Source organism: Alligator sinensis, unplaced genomic scaffold, assembly GCF_000455745.1.
Source record: "Alligator sinensis unplaced genomic scaffold, ASM45574v1 scaffold117_1, whole genome shotgun sequence".
Taxonomy (NCBI): domain Eukaryota; kingdom Metazoa; phylum Chordata; order Crocodylia; family Alligatoridae; genus Alligator; species Alligator sinensis.
Genome location: NW_005841855.1, coordinates 5,139,277 through 5,150,808, shown reverse-complemented (window position 1 = coordinate 5,150,808; position 11,532 = coordinate 5,139,277). Strand labels below are relative to the sequence as shown.

General features: G+C 39.4%; 1 protein-coding gene across 1 annotated transcript in view; it reads right to left on the bottom strand.

Annotated features, from left to right (window-relative positions):
* Positions 1 to 2,236: 2,236 nt before the first annotated feature.
* The window catches only part of LOC102367915 (desmoglein-1-like), a 42,131-nt gene continuing 32,835 nt past the window's right edge, over positions 2,237 to 11,532 (bottom strand). Inside the window, 5 exon segments of the mRNA XM_025214214.1 lie at positions 2,237 to 4,434; positions 5,719 to 5,948; positions 7,755 to 7,818; positions 8,170 to 8,318; positions 11,455 to 11,532. The exon segment at positions 11,455 to 11,532 is cut by the window's right edge and continues 32 nt beyond it. Of these exon segments, the coding sequence (XP_025069999.1) occupies positions 3,523 to 4,434; positions 5,719 to 5,948; positions 7,755 to 7,818; positions 8,170 to 8,318; positions 11,455 to 11,532 (1,433 nt within the window). The 3' untranslated portion in view covers positions 2,237 to 3,522.

Genomic DNA, 11,532 nt, shown 5'->3' with positions numbered 1-11,532 from the left:
CCTAATCAAGAGTGTAAAGAAAGAACACAGTAGACACTTCTGAAATCTAATTCTAATAGCAAAGACTATCATGGGAAATATCATTTTGATTTTAAAAATTACAGCATGGATATTTTCCAAAAAAGTCCTTTTTTACTTTCAAGTCGTCTTGTAAAGGTGATTGGATAAATTACATAAGCTTTTAAAGGCATAGAGAGCCATGATAGATAGATAGATAGATAGACAGATAGATAGATAGATGTTACGTTATGTTATTATATAATATATAATATATATTATATAATAACATAACATATATCTATATATAAAATAAAGTTCTTGTGGTTAATGAAATATATAAAAAGGAATTTTAAAATTTTACACTGAATTTTAGCTTGCAATTCCCAGTAAAAAAAATCTGTGCATCAGCCCCTATTTTTATTCTTAAAAGAACAATCCCGCAATCCATACTCATACTGCAGCAAACAAACTGATAATACTGCTTCTATTGAAGTCTATAAAACCTAAGTGCTACCCAACTTGAATAATGGTAGCAGAATTGAGTAATAAATTACTATGCATCTTCTACATGTCCTCATTTGTAGCATGAAAGCTATCTTTTTAAGACGTCTGAGACTCTATGAAGTAACATGTGAGGCAACCTTGAGTTGGTTATAACTTTGGGGTTCACTGGTGTCTGTGGTTATAAATAATACAGAAGGCTCTTCATGTTGTTTTTAAGCATAGAATAAAATGTCTGTATATGACATTGGATTGAGAAATGTTTTATTCTGATCTAATGAGAAAAATGAATCTGGATATGTGACTAGCCTCCCTTCTCTCTTTTTAATCATGTGGGAAAAATACAAATCTATTAAACCATGCTGAAGAGACACAGCAAGAGGGAAAAGAGTAGATTTTTAAACTAGTGACCAAAAAAAAATCCCTGTGAATAACTCTATTATATTTACAGTCAATATTGCTGTGTACACTATAGCTACTATACATATTGTACAAAATTAAAAGAAAATACCTATTGGATTTCTGTATTTTCTTCATTTAGCTTCACGTGATGATTACATGAAATTCATAGGTTCTCCATGGAAACAATAATCAATGCATGTAAGTGCTCCTGCTTTTTTTATGCACTGTCTGAAATTTGAGGCAAATTTTCATTGTTTTTTGTTTCTTGTAAAACAAATAGATATTTTGGTAGAGATGCAGTCCTTGGAGAAAAATAAGAACTATATGCCAGATTTAATTCATACTTTACAATCCATAAAGCCTTCCATGTCATTTTTTCATTTAATATATTCAAAATGATTTCAAATTACAATATAAAATAAAATACACTGAGATATGAAATACCTATTCTCTGTACTGTGTGCTAACAATTATTTTCCTTCTCATTAATGACTTCCAGAATCAACATTACAGCACTTTGATTCATCTGCAACTGCATCACCAGAACGTAAAGCTAAAACATTATTACTTCTTTTTGCTCTGTTAGTAGAAAAAATGAGTAAGGCATAATATAACACTATAATATACCAAACAGAGACAACTTGATGGTCAGTAAATATTGCAAAACAAACCAAACTAAACCAAAACAAAAACAATCTAATAAGCTGAATTACTGCAGCCTGCAGTTCAGCTACATGCTGTTGTATGTTTAATGAAGAAACAGAGATGTTTAATAGTTTCATACTCTCAGTAACTCACATGGGTCAGTTACAATGGATTTCTACTCAAACCCTTCACCATGACAGTAAGGTTACTAGAAATTTTGAAGAAGCCTGGACATTTACTGAGAACTTAATGTGCATGTAACAAGTATTTATTGTGCTTTATACATTTGTATTGTGTTAGTTGTAAGAAATGATTATTTTTTGTAAAACTTATGTAATATAACATGCAATGTAAATGGGATGCCCTTGAAAGTGCTGATTTAAATATTGCGTTGACAAATACCAATTATAGTGGTGTCCATTTCCTGAAACATCATTGCACTATTGCCACGTTTGTTTTTTTTAACAATCAAGGACCATTAATTCCAATGAAAATGTAGATCTGCTATATGCATGACAGATCACAGTGATACAAGATCTTAGTATTTGTACCATATTAAATTCATGTATGGCAGTATTGTACTCATAGTGGGTGCGTCTACATGAGATGCTAGCTGTGCAGTAGCTTTATGACACTGTACAGTAGTGCGTCACAGCACGGACAGTGCTAATATGCTACTGTGCAGTAGTGTCACTAAAAAGGTATTTGCCAGTGCTACTGTGCGGTAACTCTGATTACTGTACATTTATTTAGAATTTGGTTATACAAGGACTAAACTAAACGTGCAGTAACCACTGCACATTAATGAACATTTAGACATGCCCACAGTGAACCATTTTCATTGATACAAAGCTCCTTCTCCCTGGCCAAATTTCATCACGTTTTACTTTAGCTGAGCTAGTACTTGAAAGGCACATGGAATCTGAAATTATTGCTTTGGATTGACTTCACATATATGTTATATTAGTATGTATATTCCTCAGGAACTGAATGAAACAGACAGTTCACTAGCTATTCAAAACTGTTCCTAAATACTTTCACAAAAATCTAGGGCTAGGTACAGACATTCAAAAAGCCCAAGGTGGAATTGATCTAAACTGCACGGTTTTCTGGAAGCAGTGCAATTTAGATTGATAGCAAACAGAACATACATTTATTTGCCCTTTGGTAGGGCTGGGTGCTGCCATTTTTAAACCAGCTTGTGAGTGCTCAGCTTCTGTTCTGTTGTGGGGATAGATTGATTTCTGATCACTTATACCAGTAAAAGTGTAATATCTGTACCTGACCTAGGGGTTTTTTGCCCGTTCATTTTGCCAACCACATAAAGCAGGCAAACAAAAAAGCAAGTTGACTAATCCCAGGGGAGGCAAGAAGGGATATTTTGAATGAAAAATGCTCTCACTGTCTCTCAGCATTGAAAATATGTGACAGACCACATTATGGAGAAGGAGGCCTGTTCGCTACCGATTTAAATGGTTTTAGGATTACATTTATGGTAATAAGAGGACATATTTAAAGGGGCTTTACCTGAACTTTCCCCAGTGACAGTGAGCGCATCTACGCAAGACACTACTACACAGACATTACTGCTCATTTATTTAGTGCTTGTATTAGCAAGTACTAAATAAATGTGCAGTAACTGAAGTTACTCTGCAGTAGCACCAGTGAACGTCTTCTAGGTGACGCTACTGTGCAGTAGTCTAGTGTTATAGCACTGTCCGTGCTCTGACACACTACTACACAGTATTTTTCAGTTACTGCGCAGTCAGCATCTTGTGTAGACATGCCCAGTATTTCTGTTTCACTTAGAAACTGGGGCAACCTTATGAGATCGTTACTTAGACAAGAATCACATACATTTTAGTACTATATGCTAGTTATAAATAATGAAAAATATACTTTGTTGGTGAGAATTTAAAAACTTGAATGAAAATCAATGATATCTGCAGGAAAATGAAAATACTAATAGAAGTCTTATTGATTAGAATACTGTACTGTTCTGTAGTTTGCCACCCTTCTTCGAGCTGTTCCAGGGGAAGCTGATCCAAGGGTCTGAGTAAAATGGGCGTCGGAGCCCAACATTTGACTAATACCACTCACGCCACCCATGCTGGTCATGCCAGGACCGGAAACTACTCTCTCTGTAACAACTACATTATGGGCATTTGATAACTCGGAGGGAATACTTAAACTGCTTTGTACACCTGAAGCTGGTCTAATTACCCTTTCTGTCACCACTACATTTGATCCATCTACCAGATCAGGGATACTCAAAGAAGCGGGAACCCTGGAATTGGGTGTGATTACTCTTTCTGTGACAACAACATTTGACCCATCTGTTATATTGGGGATATCTAGTATGCCACGCAAATCTGAGGCAGGACCAACCACCCTTTCTGTTACCACAACGTTTGGTGTAAGAAGAGGATCAACACTATATGTAGGTGGGCCAGATGTATAAGTCTCAGTCACTCTTACATTACCATGGAGCAAAGGATCAGGTATAGGTCTTGCAGGCTGCATAGCAGATGCAGATGTGTAGGTATTTTCAGTAACAACTGTTGTACTGCCAGCTGTGGGAGGCATTGGTACAGATCCATTAACAATGATAGTGGTTCCAGGTGGTGGCAGATTTAGATCACCTTCAGGACTTGGAAAGGTAGCATTAAGAACTGGAATAGGCTCTATTTCTCTGCCCAAACAGATTTCTGCCAGAGTCTTAAATTTTGATCCTAACCTATCCAAATAGGTGTCATCCATATCTTCACCAATAAAACTGCAACAGCCAATGGAACCAACAGGACTGCCTATTCCTTCATGATCATATATTAGGAGACAATCATTTGCTGGTCGACCTTCATCTTCATCTGCATAGGCAAATGCTTTCTGAAGTTGGAGACAAAGACAAAAAAAGAACTGAGCATTCTTTTTTTTCAGAGTCAGGCAAATAAAGTATCAATCTTTCTTCTGATGTATTTTAAAAGGGATTTAATGTCTTAGTAGCAAAAAAGAAAATGATCTATTCTGAAGCATAATTAGAGGGAGTTATTGTGATTCATCTCTTAACATGTATGCTCCTAAACCCTTGACCATGCTCCATTTTCCATCATCCACTGACCTGTTTCAGCAGTGCTGATAAGATAAGTGTTTGTGCTATTTCAGTGAAGTCAGAATTGAGAGAGTTGGTTTTCATTCTATGTTTATCCATTTACCAGCTGTATATTTGCTGACATATATGCATGTACTCCTACCTAGTGTGGCCATCAATACAGGAGATTCAAAGCAACACTGAGTAAACGTAGTAAAAATGTGGTGGCTATTATTTGTATTAATATTGAAACTAATCTCTACTCAAATGTTTTCAACCCTTTTATACATGCTTTCTGTAAATTCTTAGCACTTCCAGCTTTGGCTAAGGTGAGTACTTGTGAAGAAGGCATTTTTAGTTCAAATATTTATCAGAGAATGTTTGAAAACATATTTTGTTATAACATTTGATATTCAAGTGATCTAGTTAATTAATCTAATAACTTCCATGTTACTATGCAAACTGCATTTTACAACTGGATATATTACTTTCAATTCACATTTAGTTAGTTTGTTAATTAATTAACCTTGTTCATCCATTCATAATATGGATACAATTATAAAACGCAAGATATTGTGCAATAATAATATAAATTATTCATGAAGGATCTACTCAGTATTAGTGATTGAGAGCAATTATTGTTAAGAATATAATTTTAGGAACAATTTGGAATAGCGTATATTCCAAATTTTCACACCTTTAACAGGCAGTTTCACACAGTGAAATGGTAACCTATAGAAAATGAATTATTTGTGGAGCTCTTGTCCTAACCAATACAATGAATAATTATATTAATATTCATTTTGACTATTAATGAAAAATACTCAGTGTATTCTACCACTAGGTAACTTTAATGCAAAACAAATGCTATTGAGTATTCAGAATTTTTATACTATATGTAAAAAAGATTTATATATTGTTATTCTCAGTATGAAGTCTGTTTTAGCTTCAGTGTCTTCTTGCTTCTACCAGTTTAGTACAATTAACTCCTTTAGCTTTGGATTTTTGATTTACAGCCATATGACTGCCATCAGATTTTGATATATTTGTGTGTCTATTAGAAAAAAAGGCAGATGAATTACCTCAGAGAAGTAATTTTCTAAGAAAGTCATATTCATTCCTCCTTCTCTGTACTCTTTTACTGTCCCGCCAAAGCCCCCTTTTCTTTCCATTGTTCCAGAAATTGCACCAGCTGTTGCATAACCTTTAGCTGTTCCATAATCTGTAGTTAGATGGCCAGTTCCAAGCCCTGTAGTTTCTTCAAACCCTGAACCTGCTGTTACTCCTCCTCCGTATGCATTTGTATAAATATCTGAAAGCAGAAAACCATGTTATCCCAATATACATCTGGGGTGGTGGGGGGAAGGGAGTCAGTTAATTAGCTCTTCTGATTAATTTACCATTTGATTTCTAGAAGCATTCTGTAAAAACTAAGCGATCAACTAATGGTAGTCTGCATGGATGTTAAGCATACAGACACTGGTGCTATCATGCTAAACATTGGAATCCAAATAAATACATACCAAAACACATGCACACTCTAATAACTAATTTTCTGTACAGCTTTGGGCATGTATTTGCATGCACACTATGGGATGTGCTTGAGCAAATACTTGATTTGCATATGACTGAAAAATGCCTATGTTTTCAGGTACATGCACAAATTAGGGACTTGCACGAGGATATAAATACATAAATGTATACTGATAGTTTCACTAAAAATTGGTCCTTGTGTCTCTTGGATGTTAAGAGCAGAAAGAACTTTAAATACTTTGCCAAGAAGGGTGCTCTTGTAATCCCTTTTGCATATGCTAGTGATAAAAGCAGAGCGGCTTTCACAGGGAAAATAAGAAATATTAAGCATATAATTTATAGTATTGCTGATGGAAAGGGAAATATTTTGAATCAGATATTAGGGGTGTGCAAAGCAAGCCCTATTTGATTCAGATTCAGCCTGAATCAGGGACAGCAATTCGATTAAATGATTTGGATTACCATCCTTGATTCAATTCGGCCGAATCCAAATCTGAAGATTCGATGCTGATTCAGAGAATCAGTGATTTGGACACAGACACAGCTTTAAAAGTTTTTTTACATACCTTGAGGTACGAGCGTGGCTTGTGAACGCTGCAATACTGGGGCGCATGGAACGTCCCACAGGGGTGCGGGGGGGGAGGGGGGCCTCCACGTGCTCGGCAACAAACCTGGAAGTGGACCGGAAGTACTTCCAGTCCACTTCTGGGTTCGCCGGGGAGCATGCTGGGCCCCGCTCCCCCTTCCCCCTTCCCACACCTCCCTGGCTCAGCAATCAGGTACAGGGGGAGTTCAGGTGCTCGCCCCAGACCCAGGAGGCACCAGTCACTGAGCCAGGAGGGTGGGGGGGGGCAGGGGCCCTGTGCGCTCCCCGGCAGACCTGGAAATGGACCAGAAGTACTTCTGGAAGTACTCCCGGTCCACTTCCAGGTCTGCTGCAAAGCATGCTGGGCAGTCCCCCGGAAGTACTTCCAGTCCACTTCTGGGTTCGCCGGGGAGCATGCTGGGCCCCGCTCCCCCTTCCCCCTTCCCACACCTCCCTGGCTCAGCAATCAGGTACAGGGGGAGTTCAGGTGCTCGCCCCAGACCCAGGAGGCACCAGTCACTGAGCCAGGAGGGTGGGGGGGGGCAGGGGCCCTGTGCGCTCCCCGGCAGACCTGGAAATGGACCAGAAGTACTTCTGGAAGTACTCCCGGTCCACTTCCAGGTCTGCTGCAAAGCATGCTGGGCAGTCCCCCGCACTTCTGTGAGACACTCCATGCACCCCAGCATTGCAGCACTTGTAAGCCTAGAGGCACACAGAAAAAACAATTAAAGCTGTCTCTATGTCCGAATCTCCAAATCTTTCTGAATCTCTCCGAATCAATTCGGAGGGTTCCAGTTCCATTTGGAGAGATTAAAGGGTCCTCTGATATGATCTGGATTTGGAGATTCGGCCACCAAATTGGGCCAAATCTCTGCTGAATCAGGGACCGAAGCTTCACACAGTCCTATCAGATATGGTTTCTTCATAGCGGAGAGGCGTTATTTGCTGAAACGTGGCCACTTATGTTATAAAATCTAAAGAAGGTTAGCATCTGCTTACCAGAAGGGTCAGCAAAGTCACCTGGAGGGGCAGTAGTTGCTGGTAGGAGAATATTTGAAACATCCTAGAAAACAATAGTTTAGCTTGTTTATTTGTGTAATAGTTTAGTCATATAAAGATCAATATTTTGGGTGATTTTCCATATTTTGTTTTCTTTTCACCTTACTCATTTTATAGTTCATGATACATGTTAAAAGGAAATGTAATCCTTTACAAAACCTGGGCCTGATCTTCAGCCCAGGAAGTCAATGGATCTACTTGTCTGAGTAATGGTTAGTTATATCAGGCACCTTTATTTTGACAATAATGCACCATAAAAATCACTGTCATCACCACCACCACCAAATCTAAACTGTACAACAGGCTTAATTTTATGTGCAAATAACATTTTGCTCTTTACAAAGATTGAACTGACCCTGTCTTCTGGCTGTGCTCCTTCTATTCCCCATGAATGAATTGCCCCTTCTGTGTATTCAGGTACGGGCTCAAATCCAATCCCAGCTCCACTTGTAGGTCCCGGTCCACAACCACAGCAATCACACATTGACATCAAAATTGGAATCACTGACAAAGAAAGTCACACATTAGAAAACACCCCTGGAATTCCATCTCTGAATACTTATGTCTACATCTAAATCTCATTTTTCCAAACGGCAGTTGCTCAGCATTATCTGAAAACCTGATCCCTTTGAAAAGATTGCAAATTGAACACACTAAAGCTAGAGCACTCAATATTGATCATCACTTTTGAAAATGTGTATACACTGGTATACCCACCAAGTGAAATTCTGCTCTCCCTTACACTGGCATGAATCTGGACTAGAGTCAGGTCAAGCCCTGCTGCTTGCTGCTGACCAGTGGGGAGGCAAAAAATGTGCCATGTTTAAAACCGTGGTTTTTGCTTCCCTGCCAATTGGGAAAAAACCGCAACCAGGACCCCTCCACTAATCAGTGATGGGGGAGGGGGGGAAAGGGGGGAAGGGCACATGGGGGAACCTGCAAGATCAAAGGAGCCACAGAACGCACCACTTCCGCTGCAAACTTGATACAGCCCTATTTATACATATACATTTTCCTCTGAAAGCATTGTAAAAGACTAAGCAAAAAGAAATTGATTTTACTGAAGTCTGCAGAACAAAAGATATTTCAGATACTGTACCACAGACCTGACTTAGATACCACAGAAGTCAATGGAAACATTCCCATTGACTGCAGTGGACGTTGGAACAGGCTCCAAAGAAATCTTCATAAAGATCACACACACACACAATCCCTTCATATTAAAACAAGTCTAATGAGTGATTAGATATGTATTTCTGGTTGAATGCCCTAATCACTAGGCTACATAGTTATGTTCTCTGTTTCTGGCTCCAGGACTGTTGCATTTTCAGCTGCAGAGTATGCCAGATTCTTCAAAAGAAGGGATAGAGACTTCCCTTTCCTTTACTCTATTTTATATTCTTGTGTTTAGGCCATACTCTTGGAAGATGTGGAAGATGTGGATTTGAATTCCCTTAGACTTGTGTGGAGGGGTACTATAATACAAATCTCCCAAGACCCTAAGTCAGTACTCTATAGACTAGGCAAAAAGTCTAGTCACCACAACCAATCAGCAAGGAGTCCACCATCAGAAGATCACAGAATCATAGGAAAGTAGAACTGGAAGGGACCTTGTGAGGTCATCCAGTTCAGCACCTTGCTCAAGATAGAATCATTTCCCTATAATTACCCTTCAAAAATATATGTGTTATTGAATCCCCCATCAGTCTTCTCTTCCCCAGACTAAATAATCCTAGTTCTTTTAGCTTGCCTCTCAGGCCCCTAATAATTTTTTTTCACTCTTCCTTGGTTTCTTCCCAATTTGTTCACATTCTTTTTTGAAGTGTGGGGCCCAAAACTGAATACAGTACTCCAGGTAAGGCTTCACCAGTGCCTAATAAAGCAGCAGAATCACTTCCCTTGATTTGTAAATGACACTCCTGTTAATATAACTCAGGATGCCCTTGGCTTTTTTTGCAACAAGAACAAACTGTTGGCTTATATTCAGCTTCTGATCCACTATAAACACAAAGTCCTTCACTGTAGCACTGCAGCCCAGCCAACTGTTCACAGTATATATTTGTTCAAGCAATTATTCCAAGCATAGGACTGGTGTCACTGGGTGCATCTACACTTGCTACTAATGCACCTAAAATCCTAAATGAACTCTGGTGCAGTTTTTGCCAGAATTTATTGGTCCTGAGCACAGTGTTTACACATGCACTTGGGACCACAGCATGCTGAGCCGGAGTGGAGCAGCCCCGGCTGGCAGAAGGTTTGGGGAATCAACCTGTGAGCCCATAGCTGCTTTGTCCCAGCTCAATGTGCTGCGGAGAGGCTGGCTGGGGCAAAATGGTGCAACAGTATGGGGCTAGCTGGCAGGCAGCCCCCACACTGTAGCACCCTCATGCCCCAGCCAGCCCTGGTCACTGTCTATACATGCATTGCAGCTCACTAAACTCCACTGTGGGACAATATTTGTCCCTGATGATGCTATTCTACAGTGTAGTTAATTCGTTTACTATACCCTAATAGGTGCACATGTGTAGAGGGTGATTCTTTACTGAGGACCTAATTAGTTGACTTCAGTCAAGCACATGTGTAGATGTACACGCTGTCATCTAGTTGAATGAAGACCATTTTTTCCAGTCATTTTGGATCCTAGGCCTATCCTATAGAGAATCTGCCACTCCACCCAACGTGGTGTTACCCGCAAATTTGCTAAGCCTAGATGGACAAGGTATTCTAGATCTCGAGTGAATAGAGCTGCCTAATGGACAGCTTGACTTAGGTTCCTAGGGCATGTGTACACAAAACAGGAACCCTAAATTGACGTGGAGCCTGGTGCTTGCTCTGCGGCTGTAGGGGCAGCTGCACCCCAAATCATTTAAGGCATATTATACCACCAAATTTCCTACAGCGGCTGGAATTAATGCTCAATACGCCACCGAGGCGTGCAAACACTGACACCATTAAAGCGGTGCAAAAGCATTTAGCCTGCTTTAAAGTGTCATGTACACCCCCCCCCCATTTCATCTACACTCAGCCCTAAGTTCTAGAGAGCAGTGAAAGATCAGACATATTCCTGTGCTTATAATTCATGGTTGGCTGGCTCTAGGAGCTTCCAGGCTCTCTGAATCACTCTTCGATGTGCTTGCCTCTTCCTATACCCAAGATGTCTTTGTATCTCTGTCTATTTGTATCTCTCTTCATAGGCATCTTAGTTTACTGCATACAGAGTCCAATTTAGGATTCCCTCCTGGTGCCAGATACAAATTTTTTATACACTGAGCTACCCACCTGGAGGTGCTTAATGAACCAATCTAGATGTGACTAGTAAAGCCTACTGTTGCCCAGCTTCTACTGTCACTTAAACGTTCCAAAAACTTTCTGATTCTGCTTCAGTTTCCAATGGCTTGAATGGGAGCTGCATATTACCCTTTTGGTAATACTTGAGGGAATAGCTAAAGATAAGGAAAGGAATCATTGCTTTTGCATGTCCTAGATATAAAATTTCTATTATTCAGAAGATGCATCTTTCTTCACCACAGTGACACTGTGCTTCTATAATTCAACAAAAAAGGGCAAATTATTTTAAATGGATTAAACAGAACTTTGGTATAGGAATTTAATTAAATAGGGCACTTAACTGAATACTTACATACAAGTATTAAACCACCAAGAAACATCAAGCCAACAGCAGCAGCACTAAGTGTAGTAGGTCCACCTAGTCTTGCTC